Below are 17,151 nucleotides of genomic sequence, written 5' to 3'. Positions count from 1 at the left end.
TATGACCGTGTATCTCTGACCTTGGCTGTGAGCCTGCTTTGCTCTCTGGGCAGCCTGAATCAGCTGTTCTCACATCAGGCTCAGTGGCTTGAGGCCTTATGTAATTTTCCTTCAACCTCATAATATGATTTCTACATGCTCATGTTATGGTAGGTAACTTATAAGTTAGTCACAAATGTTCCTACCAGGATCCATATATACTTCTGTAGTCCCACAGGGTTAATTTCTTTGAGCATCTGCAAGCCTGCTCAGAGTCTCTTGTCACCTTGCGTTTCTGCGTTACTGCATTTGGCTAATGAGAAACATAATAAAAGCTTTGACAGTATGTATACGTATCTGTCCTCTGGCTATAGAACTGTGTAAGCAGGTTCATCATGTATGCAAGTGTGTGTCTGTGTAATGCGCTGTAGGACAGCGAGTGTGCTTTGTGACTGACGCTGCTACGTCGTGGTGTCACTAATGACATCAGCATTGTGGCTTCTTGGTGCCTAATCGAGACTGTGCATCAAGATATTTCCATCCACGATCTCCATTTCTTCCCCTATACCTATGAAGACATGTACTGGATTCGGTCTGTATGGCTGGCTGAGAGGATATGATATGATGTGATATGGCATTTATAATGTGTCTGTACACAAGTGTTTCTAGGTTCAAGATACCTTTCTGTGTATTTGTCAGCCATTCGTGCACTTGGGACTCATCTGAAATAAGATGGGTGGCTGCAAGCTTTTCTGGCTGTTCGTCCTGTAATGAATCTGGGAGTGAGGTGGACATTCTGGTACATGGACAGTTATTGCACGCCTTCACATTTCAAAATGTGATACTTGAGAACAAATCATTTCTGAGAATAAGGTTAACCAGTACTGATAAACTGCACACACCACAGAGCTTACTCATATGAAAGTAGAGTCAATGTGGACTATTGGCTAAATGATTGGCTGAGGAAATAAGGGCCCGATTCATGGAATTTTCAGCATGCTGCAAAGTGACTTTGGAGTGGTGCAAAATCACTTTGCACCGCCAGCAAACACCCTGATTCACAGAGCGATGCAAAGTGTATTTTTGCACAAGTGCAAGGTCAGTGCAAAGTCACTTTTCACTGCAAAAATACACCTTGCACCGCTCTGTGAATCAGGTTGTTTGTTGGCAGTGCAAAGTCACTTTGCACCAGTACAAAGTCACTTTGCTAAAAATTCATGAAGCAGCCCCTAAGAGACCTAAGTTTTAACTATATATCTTTATTTGACCAAATTGTGTGAATGATTTATGTATGCATGTTGGTGTTTTTTTTTTAAAGCGCAACACCTACACCCGTAGGTATCGCAGTGCTATCAAACAGTAAAGAATGAACAGCAAATAGGCTATGGTTGGCAATAGCTCAGCCTGCCAACCAACCAGGTCAATGTTATGCTCCGAAGAGAAGTGTTGAGTGTCTCCCAAAATAAAGGGCTTTTTTTATCTTGCAGTGATGCAGGCAACTTATTCCACATCATGGGGCCAATACAGCAAGAGATTTCTGCAGATATTTGACCCTCACGAAGATATGAAGGTACAGGTAGACTGCAAGTGAAGTTGTCTCGTAGGAGTGTAGCGACTGATTCTCCAAGATACAGGACTTTTTCTAGGTTAAAATAAAGCTTTATGGATGACGCATTCCCTTGAAGGTCAGACAATGGGCTTCATTACGAGGTCAGCAGTAACCCACTGGTGCTACTGGCGAGTTGCCGTCGACCTCATAACACTATTTCCGTCACCTGATATCCCGGTGCCACAGGCCGGGATGTCAGCTGGCGGAAACTTCACGGGAATGGTAACACGGTTGCTAACGGTGCCGGTGCTCCCGTGAAAACCATGCCTGCAGGGGCTGGTACTCCCGGCAAGTGAGACCTAACGGGAGATCCGGCCCCTGCAGGCAATCTCGTAGTCTGGCAGTCCGGAAAGGGTGCCGGTACATTGCTACAGGCACTCTTATTTCCAGCCTGCCAGACTTGGGATGAGGCCCAATGTCTATTGGAATCCTACGAAATGAGGCTAGCACAGGCGAGATGCAAGGGGACCTGCTCATCTTGGGCACGTGCCTTGCCAATGCATTGCAAACTCTTTGCATTGTCAGCAGCTTGGCGAAAAGACCCAGGTAAATACTATTCGCAAAATCTAACTGCGAGGAGGGAAAAGCATCAACGACCAAGACTCTGCGTGGGCAAGACAGGAAAAGGAATATGTGTTTTTCTTATTTTAGATGACAAAATACATCTCTTTCCGTCACCATGGAAACCTGTTGTTTAAGTGCCAAATCTGCATCTGTTATAATGTCTGAGTTTTTTTATTTTATATGCAGGGTCTGGCTAAAGGCTAAACATTGATGGCCAGAAGACAGTGTGCCAAGGCTCTGACTTCAGCTGATCATCAGCTTTTCAGCTTCATTAGGATCAATATTTAGAAAATATGTTGTCCATTAAGCTTTTAATTGATGGCAATTTCACACAGTGCAGTATATAATGTCTCTGCTTTCTGGAAGCAATACCACTCTGAGTGCCGCAGGGAACATTAAAGGATTTCTCCCTTCCTATTCAAGATGTTCATGTGTAAACTAGCCTGTTGCGTCCCATTGTAATCTATTGTTGTCAACACGTTTAAGATATATGAACGTTGCAGGACGGAAAAAAGCCCCGCTCTCTGCCACAGTAAATCTAAACGTGCATGCGGGTAATGCCTTCACAAGTGCCAGTTGCCAGCAACTGTTATTTATTTTTATTGTTAATGAAACTGCTAGCTTTTTGTGTCCATGAGGACTGTGAAATGCCTTTGGATTATGAGTTGTTTCATTGTGTTGAATCACTGAATGCAATGTCGGTTATGCACCACGGAAACAATCAGTGTTCTTTAGAATCTGTGCCTGAGTTGTGGAAGGAGACGCTTGTGGTTCTACAGCAAAAAGAGAAGAAAGAAATTACATAAAGCTGGAGAATCATGCAACATTTTTAGCGTGCTAAAAGTATTTCTTTGTTCTGCATATTTTCTAATTGTAAAATGCAGAAAATGTTCTCTCTGTCAATTGCATGCTTTAAATCAAAGAGCCCTTAGATTAAGCAGCATGAGGACCTGCTTATCGTTCGTTATTGATCGTTTTTGTGAAGGTGTTAAAGGCTCAGATGTTACATTCACCTGCCTTTCATCATTACATTTGAAGTGATAGACTGGTATAGTTAACGTTTGGTATTCATTTCTGGATTGGGAAGTAAAGAATGGGAAGATCCAGTGGGAATATTTATTCATGGTCAAACATTGAGCCATAATATGTATGGGAGCAACATGGACGACCTGGCACTAGTCTGGGTTACTGCTCAACAATACATACTTCCCTTTATGTTAAACGTGTGGTGCTTGGGCAGATTGTCAGGCTGGAAGGCAAGTCTCCACTGTCAGTACTTTCTGCCTGATATGGCTGCTGTATGGCGAGCGGCTGGGGCATAGTCACTTGTGGGAGTTCCCATGTCAATTCCCTATGCTTAATGTTGCCCCATGTCTCGTTTTGCCAGCTCTGTATGCTGATTTATTATGAGGAGGTGGGTGGGTGTTAGGGGAGAAAACACTGAGCTTTGGACCAGCTTTTAGCTCCTGTCTAACTGTTTTTTTTTACATAGGGCACAGGATGTATCAGAGGCCCCCTCCTTGGGTTATGAAACCACAATGCCCCCTCTATCAGACAGAGGCTTTACCCTTTGCTGAATCTGTGGACTGCCAAGTGGACATGGCTGGGCATGTGTAGTGGGATTACTTATTAGAATCCACCCCTCTGGGCTTTCCATCCATTCTATATATTTACCATTGGCTAATGTTATGTAGTTAGGGCTTTAATCTTCACACTTTGGTAAAACCAACAGATCGGTGTCCTCTTTCTCTAAGTTTAGATCAAGCTACTCATCAGGAAACAAACTCCAACTTTGGTAATGAGGCCCATATGTTAAGTAGCAGGACTTATGTTGCAGGTATCAGTTTCTTTTTCATGTGATGCAGTTCTTTTTAGTTTAAATTCAAAGGAAAGCTGCAGAGGTTAGCAAATATGGCTGACAATGGGCCTCATTACAGCATTGCCGGTCCGGATACAAGGGTGCCGGTAAGGTCACCGGCACCATTGTTTCCAGACCAGCAAATTACAAGTTTGCCTGCCGGACCGCTGCGCCGGAAAGGACTGACCCTACCGGGAGCAGGGGCCATGGTAGGCAGACTCTTCATGGAAGTGCCTGCACTGTTATCAACAGTGCCAGCGTTTCCATGAACCCATTCCCGTGGAGTCCTATGGGACTCCACGGGAATGGGGAACACCATTTACCGGCACATAGCTTGCCGGTCCGACAGGACTTGTAATGTCCTGGTGGCACCAGCAAGCTAGACACTAGTCTGGCGGCAACCCGCTGGTAGCACCGGCAGGGTTAACACCGGACTCGTAATGAGGCCCAATGTCTCATAGGAGGGGATGCGGCATATCATTTTATGGGCGTTCAAATCGACTTACTACGGAATTTGACCAGACTACGAGAATCAAAAGAATAAGAAAATTGTAAACTGAATATCTGAGAAAATGTCCTTAGTACTAAATGAAAGGTACATCCTTTGACTGCATTGTGTGAATTAGTTTGTTCAATGCTTCAATAAATAATAACTGGGAGGTGAGGGATGAGATGTCGCAACCCCCATAAGATCTCTATATCTCTCTATATATATGTATATGCTAGTGCATTTCATTTTTAGCACATATATAACATGTGCCATTTATGTGAATGTTGGATATCAATGTCTGATTTTATATTTAGATATGTAGTCTAATAGAAAATCTTTGGCTGAATGGCCATACATAAATGTAGTGGAAATGAAATTGTAAAATGTTAAAAGACGGCTGACAGGTTTTGCAACAATATATCCCCGGATGTTCACATCATTGAAAGCAAGAACAGATTTACAGACTTGTATTGCTGTTTGTAGAGTCTATATATGCTGCCCAACTGGAGATGGCTGTAACACTTGTGAGAAAGCTCCCAGTGGGCAGCAAAACATAGCAGGTTTATCCTTTGTCATGTTTAATAAAAGAACTTTGAGCTAATCCAAACTGCTTTTGGGGGTCCTTTATGCGGTTTCTTCAGCAAGCAATATGGCATTGCTTGAAATTGGAGGTGATATATATATATATAGTCACTGAAAAAACATGTTATGGTTAAGTTGCACTAATAAAAACCTATCAAATTCAATTAAACACTTTGTTAAAGGGACGTTTTGATTACAAGTAAAGCTGAAAACTCCCAGAAATTCAACAGTTATGGTAAGCTAAGCAACCATAACTCACACCACGACCCTACACTGCTAAGACAAACACCCAGTACATGAAATATGACATCACAAATGTTATTGATAACATCACTGATGGCATCACATATTAAAATTATTTTGATGAACAGTCCCTACAAGGGATAGTATTTATAATGTTGGTTAGAAGATGTCAAGGGTGATTGGAAGATCTATCATAAACTGCATAATGTATTAAAGATTGTTCTCAGCTAAAGAAAACATTATATTCAAGTGTTGTTGTTAATACAGGAACCTAATCATACATACACATAGGCAATGGCTGCAGCATGTACCAAAGAAGTACAATATTTTAGCTGCCTCCAAATCCTTACCCACTCTGCCCTGGTGAATGGAGTTATTACCGCCCCATTCCAAGGTTGTCGGGGGCAGTAATTCCCCATTCACCAGGGCCCTTCCCCATTCCCATTTGAGCCCCCGTAGGGCTCAATGGGAATGGGGAAGGCGCTAATAACGGTACCGTAAATTGCGGTACCATTATTAGCACAAAAGTCCCTTTGCGGGTCCTGTCCCTAACACCTGGTAAAACCAGGCATTAAGGGAGGACCCGCAAAGGGAACTTGTAATAGAGCGGTAAGGGATTACCGGTACCGGTGCCCTTACTGGTACCGGTAATCCCTTACCGCCCGCCTCGTAATGAGGCCCATTGTGTATCAAAAATATTATTTATTTAGCTTGATACCAAAATTTACAAAAATGAATCAATCATGTTTGAATCAACACTCTAAATTACATTAAAGTTGCAGGAAGAACAACATTTAAAACAATGCAGATAACCAACCACATTACTGCAATGATCAATTCAACCATTCACCGACCTACATTCTCATACATACAAAAATTACATACATACAAAATTTGTTTTAAACGTCAAAAGACGTTCAAATGGCGACATGGAAAAATTGAGAATTTCATAATATTTCTGAATTTTAGGAACATGTGAAGTATTGGAATGGATCTGGATATATAATTGTTACAGTTCATTCGATCACATCTCCAGCAATCTTCGGTAACCGACCGGTTTCGACGTGTTGGAATTATTTAATCCAAGCCTTCATCAGGGAAAAATAGTGTACTAAAACAAAATGTACACACATTGACATTAATACTCAAAACCAATAAACAATACAACAAGAAAAAAAGAGAATTCATTGTTAAAAAACACCTGCAACAACCAAATTTAACTGACCTTGAAAATGCGTGTGATGAAACAAGAAATAAAGTGCAAATCTCACATACCTCGGAACACTCAATAGTATTAAAACACTGCCCCACATATAGAAGTGCCAATAGGTGAGTAAGACCAGGCAAATCCGTGCCCTGACGTCGAAGTTGGCTGACACCATGGGGGACCGTCTAACACTGCACCGCTGGTGGGGAAGCAAGACGTTGCTTGTGCAGTGCTTAATGAGGAGAAAGAGCAAGGCTAAATACTGACCCGACATTTAGCCACTGGTGTCATGAACACAAAGGAGTGTGCCTGCAATGGAGTGTCTGTGAAAGTGGCACAGGGGTCTGTGATGGGCAAAAAAGGAACAGTCACTATTGTGAAGTGTCAATGATCACACTAGTGCATAAATAAACAATATTAATCCAATCTCTGCTCACCTCACACATAGGAAGAAATCATTTTATGTTCCCACTTGATAGTGCTGCAATTGGAATTTTCATCAATATGCAGCAGAGGAAAAATAGCCTGAAGTGACACTTGTAGACAAAAGTGCATATTCCAATTTAGCAGCCCTTAGGCAAGGTCTGCAGAAGTGAATGGGTCAAAAATGAAGCCAGTGAAAATGCATCCAATTAAGAGCAACAAACACCTGCAGGGCATCACTCACGTGCCTTATATCTACGTTTCAAAGTGGCCATCAGAACCATTTGTTCTGCTCATGGCTTAACTATCAGTTGACATTGCCAAGCCCAATTTACTCAAATAACCTGCAGAAGCAATGGTAAGCATCCAATATGATAGTAATTAATTGATTTGCATGGTCCATTTACTGAAACCACTTCGGATAAATATTAAGTGCCAGAACAGGCGTAAATTCTTGTGCGCATATGTTGGAGAAGGACAGGTGTTAATGAAATGTGGGCTACTGCTAAAAAGCTAAGCTGCAGCGCAAACTATAAAGATCCTGTATGTAAATGTAACACCACCTACATTACTACGTCGCAAGGGAAATAATGGACAGTATTCCTAAACGTGCCAGCGAAAAGACCTGCCTGCTAGGAGGTTCAAACGCTGTGACATAATTCATGTCTAATTGTCCAATCTATTTCACGAGGCAAATCAAGCATGCTCAATCACGTTGGTCTGGCTGCTGTTAACATGGCATAAAGTTGGAAAGGTGCCCACTGAATATCTAACAAGTTGAAACAGTGACAGTCCACCTTTGTGGTTAAGCAAAATGGCAATTATAGAAGTCACTATTAATACTGAAGCCACAATTGCACTTGCCTTGTTAAGCTTACACGACTGCCCGAAAAATGCACGTCCTGGCAGTAACAGCGCCGTCCACAGATATGCTAAATGATGGCCGTCTATAAATCCAGCTGACAGGACACCTGACACATCACGTGATTTAGATCGTACAACGTGAATGGAGTGAGTTCCAATCTGATTAAAGGAGCACGGACAACCCAATTGTGGTGTGGGGCGTGAAATGATATGATCAGGAAGCCCAAAGATTGCTGGATATCCCAGGCCACTACACAAAACTCTTGAGAGATCCATCAGTAATGATCAAGATGAAAATATTGTTGTTGAGTGAAAGAGCTGTAGAAGAAGGGTATCTATCCACTAAAGAATTTGAATTCATTAATCCTTCTGAAGAACATATCCCGCTCTTTTATATCATCCCTAAAGTGCATAAGGATACCTCTAACCCACCGTGATGCCCCATTGTTTTGGGCTGTGGGTCAATTCTAGAACCCTTATCTAAATATGTAGATTTTTTTTTATCAAACTGATTGCCATGGCTACCCCCACATTTATATTAGATACCAGGGACGTTATTAATTTAGTGGAAGGTCTGGAAATCGATCCAAGTAAGCAAATTCTATTGACACTTGATATTGAAGCCCTTTATACTAACTAATCCCAAGATAAAGTGGTACGAACCCTTCAAACTATGCTAGACAGGCGCACTTTACCACATGATGTCCATACAGAATTTTTGAGTATGTGTACCGAACTAGTACTTATAAATAGTTTTTTTAAGTTTAACAAGACCTTTTTCCTGCAAAGTAAAGGCACCACTATGGGCTGCACTTAATTTTGCCATTATTTTTATGGCTCTGATAGAAAAAAACAGTGTACTTAGCAACACCAACCCGTGTTTTCAGCAGATGAAACCAAATCGTCGATATATCAACGACATACTGCTTATTTGGGAGGGCAATGTTGAAACACTGACATTATTTGTGGACTGGCTTAACCAGGTGGACTCCAACATAGACTTTACATTTGACTATTGTACTTCTAGAATTTCTTTTTTGGACTTGTTGATTTTTAATGAGTCGGGTATCCCGCAGATTGAACTGTATAGGAAACCCACTGAAAGAAATGCTACCTTACAATTAAATAGTCAACATCCTAAAAGTCTACTGCAAAATCTCCCTTATGGGATGTTCTTGCATCTGCAACGCAATTGTACTGACATCACACAATTTAACAAGCACACTGATGTCTTGTAAACTAGGTTTCGCAAATACAGATACCCATGAAATTGATCAAACATTGTACAAAAAGAGTATGTTTTACAAATCGAGAGTCCCTGCTCAGTCCCAAAACCAAATGTACTCATCAAGACCAGTTGGTGTGCGCATCCACTTTTTGCCAGCACAGCGTGGCTAAAAAGGGAATTATTTTGAAAAAACTGGAAAATTCTTAATACCACGGAAGTAAAACCGCAAACACCATTATTTGCATTGAAGAAAAGTAAAAATCTAAGACAGAAACTTACTTGAGCTAGTAGAACATCTATTAAATGTAATACAGTTAGAGATACCAACTTTAATTCAGTGATAGAGGCCATTATCCTTGTACATCTCGCGTGGCCTGCAAATATTCAAAGAAAACAACATCTTTTTGTTGTGAGGGCATGACATAGGACTTATGCACTTTCACCACCTGTAAGAGTAGAAATGTCATTTATGCTGTTCACTGTCTTTTGGTAAATGTTGTATATTGGTAAAACCTCAAGGGAGGTACACTTACGCATCAATGAACACGGATCTAAAATCAGAACACGCAATCTCAGTGCGCCATTGGTTCTCCATTATATGGAGACAGGTCACAGCGTAGAACAGTTCACATGGTTCTGTATGGAAAAAATGAGAGTTAGCAATACTGCACAGGCCGAAAATAGACTAACATACAAAGAACAACTGTGGATTTTCCAACTTAAAACGGTTGAAAAAGGTCTCAATGCCTTGGAACAGTTGGAATTCAATACCTGAGTGGACTGTAAGTATATTAGACAATGCAGGATTGTATTAGCTATTATTTCAGAACAGACATATAGATAATTGCATCTTTCATTACGCCTAATTTAGCATTCCCCACTTACATTGTAACATAAGATTAATTTAGGATGATTGTGTTTCGGGTCCACAACATTTCACCCCTCCATCTGCTGAAGGCCTTATATATATCTTTTAGAGGTGTTAGATGGGACCCTCCAGTCTATCCTCAGTCAGTGGCTTCACCCCCACGTGGTATTTTAGATGGGCCTGTCATTTCCTTCTGTAAATTTTTTGCATCTTTTTGCACTAATGCAGATAATGGACTGTGTGGTCTTCTTGTCAGTACTTATTTGCATTTTGGTAATTCTAATCAGAATGGGACAGATCTGTACATTTAACATCAGGTTTGAAATATTCACCATCACCGCGTTATTTTTCTTTCTCTTCAACAACTCTGCGGACATCTCCCCTTTAAGGGTTGTCCGTGCTCCTTTAAACAGATTGGAACTCACTTCCATTCACGTTTTATGATCTAAATCACGTCATGTGTCAGGTGTCCTCCCGTCAGCCGGATTTATAGATGGCTGTCATGAAGGTGACAACGGAAAGACAGAACAAGTTGGAGGAGACACCCCGATAACTGGGTTAGGGGGAGGGATAAGCCCAAATGCGCCAAAAGCACTGGGAAAGCCCTCGAAAGGGCAACAAAAGAAAGGGGTGGGCCATGCCCCATATAAGCGGCGGCCGCTGGCTGCACAGACTACAGCCTGCAGCAGAAGGACGCCTGCCGACGCCAAGAAGGATTTTTCGTTTTGTTCGTGTTGCTGGTTCGTCATGAAATTCGTGTTTCCGTTCCAGTAGAAGAAGGCTTCCAGTTCAGACAGAATGGTTCCAGCGAATGTGAGATTTCGTACGGCAACAAGGCGGCATTGGGTAAGGGACAGGGTAATTGTAGAAACGCGAACGGGGCTCTGCTTGGGTCACACCAGCAACAAAGGGGTGCACCGGGAGCGTGGTAGGGGCATATAATGCTGTTTAGCCATTTCTGTGAGATAGGCGCCATTGGGCAGAACATGTTTTTAATGGGGTTTACAGCATTTTCGGCAACCACGTCGCCTGTGAAGGAGGGATGATGTTTTTAAGCGCCAGCAGTCGGAAAGGGGACGGCAGCTAGGGGTGACGATTATCTGCTGGGCTTGCAGATGGTCACGCACACAAGGCTGCTATGGGCCTCGTGGCGCAATGGTAGCGTGTCTGACCCATGATCAGAAAGTTGCGCGTTCAGTCACGTTGGGGTCAGATTTGTTGTGCACACGCTGAAAGATGAGATTGTCTTCAGTTTTTCGTTAGTTCAAACTGACGGCATCTTGCGCTTGGGGCTTAATTGTTCTGGTGTTTCGTATGTAAGATGGGCAGCAGGGAAGTAACATATTGACAGACACCCATAAAGGACATGTTCAACGTTTAAAGCAGGCAAACCTATATGTTTCAGGGTTGAGAATACGCATTTGTGTGATGGTGAGGCGGGCAGGTTTTTTTTATGTGGATACCCCATTTCATTCACCTGCGGGGGGGGTTTGGGGGGGATTGGCGGGTTAGCCACGTTAAAGTAAATCCACGCACAGATTACCATGACCATGGCGGTTTAAGGGTTAGTGAGGTCGGAGGCCAGCGGGTAAGAGATGACTGTGAGGCACGTCATTAGATCAAATTAATGTAGAGCTGCAGCGCTGGGGAGGCCAAGTGCCAGCAGCGATCGAGCGGCGTGTGGGTCACCGGGGGCGAATGAGATGGGCTTGTTTCATTACAAGGCTGTGACGCAGAAGCAGCATGTTGAGGATAGGTGGTGCAACCGCAAGGCGAGGCGATTCAAATGTGAAAGTGAGCCGGGTTAGCGCTGTATATGAAATAGGTCCAGCGAAACAGGCATTGTAATGTGTGTTCAGTCAGATGCGAGGTGGTTCTTCTGGGTATCAGCCTTGGTGAGCCGGGTTTGTGCAGCAGGGGAGGAATTCTGTATGTGCAATATGCTCTAGGAAACAGGCAGTTCAGTTGGATATGCCATTTCACATGCAATGGTCGGCGAGTTGAAGAAGGTGGAGTTAAGGCAGGGCAACAAATTGGCAGATACCATTTGAAGTGTGACTCTTCATAATGGCATGCGGAATAAAAGATGCAAATTAACTTGTGCATGGTCATTCTGAATCTATACGTGGTATTTGCAGGTTCCAGACCTAGCATGCATTTACTGGCACCAAGATGGAAAAAAACATGCACATGCGATAACATGGAAGTGCTGCATGCAGTACAAATAGTCTCTCATGCAGTTCCAGTAAAGTATAAAGGTCGAACGGCGGAAGCGCAGTGCATGCGTACAAATAGCATTCTACTGCTGTGGTCCAGCGCAAATCCAAATGCACAAAACATCAGTAATTATAATGACCCCATTGTAGATATTCTGAAAGCGAGATTGAACTTGTGAATTTGCAGTGTGCATGGGAATGCTCGGAAATGCCCCAATGCGGCACGTAATGTTGTGCACTAATGGTGCAACCAGGGCAACTGAATGTAGGCCTCTATGACGTACACAACATGTTGCCCTTTGTGCATAGGACATTTTATTATTTCATTCCAAGTGCGGTCGTGGGGCTAAACTGTCGGCTATATGGCGCAATACTGTGCATTAGGTATTCAGGGGAAAGGGAGTTCCTTGAGGTCGCGCATCGCGTGGTGGATGGCCTTTTTGGTTTAACTAACACACGGTATCTAGGGCACTGGTGTGCTTAAGAAATGTCGTAGTGATAAGGGTAAAGTGTGCGCGCTAAAAGCGATTGTTATTGATGATGACTTTTGGAGGTGAAACAGACGGGTGGGATGGTACACCCGGATTACATAGGAGATAGGAAGGTCAAAATACATTTGGTCCAATCTGTCAATTGTTTCATGAGGATATTCACACACGGGTGATGTTACCATTCAGCAAAGGCGAGTTTATTAGAGGAACAGTTTTAGTGCACAGTAGCGAGTAGAGGTATGGGCAAAATGAAGCATGGTGAAGCATGGTGAAGCATGGTGAAGCATGGTGAAGGTGCAGTCAATAATTTTTGTGCATGTGGCTTGCAAACACTGTAGTCCGGTTTCAGGGTTGTAGGGGGCTCCGGGTTGGTTTAAAGGTACATTAGGGATGCCCGGGTTGATGCGCGCACACGTGGAATATTTGGTGCAGCAACAGACAGACACGGCAGCCTGGTCGCAGACAGTTAAAGGGGATATGGTGTATCTTGAGGCCCGATTGAAGCAACCTGGTAGAGGAGTCCTGAGGGTACGGTGTTGGGCTGCAAGGTAAAATCGAGATGGCCTATTGATCACGAAAAATATTATACTCAGCGATTTCCCTGCTGTTATAGTGCAGCGGGGTTACCACGGGTATATCTTCCCATTTCTGCAACAGGGCCCGGGTAAGGGATACAGCTGATGCAGACAAGGGACTTTGTTAAACGTGCTAAAAGGGCTCAAGAGCAGCGCAGTCTGTTGGTTATAGGACGGCAGTATTTCTGTTTGAGGGCTACTTTCAGCTGGGAACAGGGGGTGTAGTAAGGGCCGTAGGACTGCAGCGCCACTTGCGCATTCCCTATGGGCACGGTTTCGGTTATAAGCACTGGATGTTTCCCAATAGTTCCATATTTACATCGCATGGTAGCATGGCCTAGTCTGCTGCCTTCAATTTATCTGGGTAAAGACAACCCTACTACACCACGGGCAGGCGTCAAAACGGGAGGCATCAGAGCAACGGTGTTTCTTTTTGTCATTTTGGCCCATATTAGGCGCCGGGGACAAGTTGTGGGAATACTGTTGTATAGGCAAGAAAGGTGAGCAGCAAGATGGGGAAACGTGGGCTTGGCAAGGGTGGAAGGAGCATTGTTATTATCTGTACCTAAAACAGCATTAGGCCTACTGGAAACACTACTTGGTTCAGAGGAACAAGGTACGGTGGACATAGCACACTCATCGGTAAGGTGTCCACTGTGGGAAAAAATACACTCCACTTAAACAAACAGAAACATGTCAAGGAAACATGATGAACTACAAGATCTTTCTCAGTAAGCAACAATATTAAAGGGGAGCAAGGGTCCGGATCGAAACAGGATAAGGGGCTCGGTTGGGTACATAATGTTGGAATAGCACTGTGGAACAAGAGGGGCCAGGGGCCACGACCCCTGGTGAAGGGTACCTCTCAAATAACACCCCAGGGGCGCCAGGCGTAACAACATAGCGCATGGATATAAATAATAGGCAGGATACGTTTAGAGCTTGATTGGGGCTAGGTTTTGAGCAACTTAACAGGAAAGGAAGTAAAGACAGAGCTGGAGGGGTGCGGAAGCACACAAGACTCTGGGAAAAGTTGACTCCCTCGAAGGCCAGATCTCAATTTAGTGGGGAATAACTCAGCGGACTAGTGATGGGGCGCAGGGGGTAAATTGGTTAAGCTAGTTTGGTTAAGTGGGGAGCAAAGGAGCATGAGCAGTAATGAAGTCATAAGGCGGATGACACAGGGGTTAGCGAGATTGCTAAAGTTATGATTGGGGGGTCATGTGTCAAGCATTGCCAAAGCTGCAAGGTACATTGGGAAAGGCATCATTCTCTAAAATAAGGTGTTAGGCAATGCATTGGGGACATCATTAGCATTGGAACTGGGGTTGTGGGTGAACAGGTCGGCAAGGCCAACTCAGCCGTTCAATCCTTCTGGGGTAAATAAACAAGTAGCATTGGCTGGGGGACGTCTGGTAGGTAGTAGTCTGGGTTTTGGTAAGACGCTACTTAAGTGCCAGAAAGATGGTCACGGGAGAAGTAAAGGAAACAAGGAAGAGCTTGGATTATCCGGGTCTTGAACGGCACGCCCCCAGCCTGGGAGCGTCGGCAGGTACGCAGTCTAGTGGGACTATGGCTGGGGAGCTTTGGCCTACATAATGAATAGAAGAGAGGAAAGGGGTCTGTTGTAAGGGTAAGAGGTTGGCCCAGCACTTCTCGGTCATGAATGGCATTCCCCCAGGCCGTTAATAGTCCTGCAAGGGCAGGCAATCCACAGAGGATCAGGGTAGGGGAGTTTGGGTCTGCATGACAAGTAGAAATGGAATTGGTGAGCCCCCCTTTGAAAGTCGGGCAGCAAAGGGGGCTTTTACTAAAGGAATTAAAAGGTCAGCTTCTCCCATCAGAAACGCCACAAGACCGGGGATTCTTGTGGGGCTAGTTTAGCCTGATAAAAAAAGGAGAGGACTGAGGCAAAGGGGAAGGAAGGCAAAGTTGGTGTCTGAAATACTAAGTAAGGAATAAAAGCTCTACTTTACCCGTCAAGAACAGCGCTCCCCCAGTATGGTAACTCCTGCAAGGGCAGGCAGAGCAAGGATAAGTTGGTTGGGGAGCTTCAGCCTAAAAAGATATGGACAGGACCTTACTGCAGGTGAAGTATGATGAACGAGTTGACCGGACAGCCGGGTTAAAAGCAGGAGCCGGTGGATGAGCCATTACAAGCAGCGGGGGCGTCTGGTGGTAGCAATAAGGGCTCAGCTTCCCCCCCAACAAGCAGTGCTCTCTCAGCCCAGGAGCACCTGCAGTGGCAGGTGGGTCTCAGACAGAAAGGGCTGGAGGAGTTGTACCTATTATGGACTTTGGAAAAAAGGCGGAAGCAGGTTTTGGATGGGGCATGGAGGATTTACGGAAATTGTGCACAAAGTGCACTAAGCTCCTGGAACTATGAAAGAGGAAAGGGGGGAGCTGCTGTGGGTGGTAACCCACCTTTGGCATGGCGGTGTTGTGACAACCAGTGACAAGAGACAGACTCCAAATGAGCCATTGCACAGCCGGAAGGGTCTTCGCTCATCTCGGACTAGCGCCTCTTGGGAGCCTAAGCGACGGGGCCGTCTGGTGGTAGCAATGAGGACTAAGCTTCCTCCAATCAAACGGTGCTCTCCCAGCCCAGGAACACCTGCAGGGGCAGGCTGGTCTCAGGCATGAAGGGTTGGGAGAGTTGTACCTACTGTGGACTTTGTTGGGAAAAGGGGGAAGCAGGTTGTGGACACGGAGAAGTGGCCACACCTTTGGAACTATTTTCACAATTGTTTGCTTTGTTTTCTATTATGTGTGAAAATAAATCTGCGGCCTTTTCCTGCCAAAAAGAAGACATGTCTCATTCTGCATCTTAAAGGTGGGGAGAAGAAAGGGGCTGAGATGAATGAGCAAGAGTAATGTATATTGGTATAATAATGGACAAATGCCCAGGTTAATTAGCATGTCTGGAGACGGCGCTGTTACTGCCGGGTCGAAGAACACGCATTTTCGGGCGGACGTGTGAGCTTAACACGGCAAGTGCAATTGTGGCTTCAGTGTTAAAAGTGACTTACATAATTGCCGTTTTGCGTAACCACAAAGGTGGACTGTCGCTGTCTCAACTTGTTAGATATTGAGTGGGCACCTTTCCAACTTTATGCCATGTTAACAGCAGCCAGTCCGACATGATAGAGCATGCTTGATTCGCCTCGTGAAATAGATTGGACAATTAGACATGATTTATGTCACAGCGTTTGAACCTCCTAGCAGGCAGGTCTTTTCGCTGGCACATTTAGGAACACTGTCCAATCTCTCCCTTGCCACGTAGTAATGTATGTGGTGTTGCTTTTAGATACAGGCTCTTTATAGTGTACGCTGCAGCTAAGCTTTATAGCAGTAGCCAATATTCCATTAAAACCTGTCCTTCTCCAACATATGCGCACAAGAATTTACGCCTGTTCTGGTACTTAACATTTATCCAAAGTGGTTTCAGTAAATGGACCATGCAAATCAATTATTTACTATCATATTGGCCGCTTACCCTTGCTTGTGCAGGTTGTTTGGGTGACTTGGGCTTGGCAATGTCAACTGATAGTTAAGCCATGAGCAGAACAAATGGTTCTGATGGCCACTTTGAAACATAGATATAATGTGCGTGAGTGATGCCCTGCAGGTGTTTGTGGCTCTTAATTGGATGCATTTTCACTGGCTTCCTTTTTTGACCGATTCACTTCTTCAGACCTTGACTAAGTGCAGAGAAATTAGAATATGCGTTTTTGTCTACAAGTGTCACTTGAGACAATTTTTCCTGTGTTGCATATTGATGAAAATTCCAGTTGCAGCACTATCAAGTGGGAACGTATAATGATGTCTTCCTATGTGTGAGGTGAGCAGAGACTGGAGTGATATTATTTATTTATGCACTAGTGTGATCATTGGCACTTCGTAATAGTGACTGTTTCTCTTTTGCCCATCACAGACCCCTGCGCCATTTCACAG

At 44.1% G+C, this 17,151-nt stretch overlaps 1 protein-coding gene across 2 annotated transcripts in view; it reads left to right on the top strand.

The window, feature by feature from the left end:
- The window catches only part of RAMP3 (receptor activity modifying protein 3), a 1,283,291-nt gene that overhangs the window by 767,152 nt on the left and 498,988 nt on the right, over nucleotides 1-17,151 (top strand). Inside the window, exon 4 of one of the 2 annotated variants that reach the window (XM_069613344.1) lies at nucleotides 1,467-3,181. The exons of the other annotated variant lie outside the window; for it this stretch is intronic. Coding sequence (XP_069469445.1) covers nucleotides 1,467-1,530 — 64 coding nt within the window. The 3' untranslated portion in view covers nucleotides 1,531-3,181. Of the gene's footprint in view, nucleotides 1-1,466; nucleotides 3,182-17,151 lie in introns of those variants that run through there. 2 annotated transcript variants of the gene reach the window in all.

The sequence above is a fragment of the Ambystoma mexicanum genome, chromosome 5p, assembly GCF_040938575.1.
Source record: "Ambystoma mexicanum isolate Mex_15411 chromosome 5p, UKY_AmexF1_1, whole genome shotgun sequence".
Classification (NCBI taxonomy): Eukaryota; Metazoa; Chordata; class Amphibia; order Caudata; family Ambystomatidae; genus Ambystoma; species Ambystoma mexicanum.
This window is presented reverse-complemented; position numbering and strand designations above follow the sequence as displayed.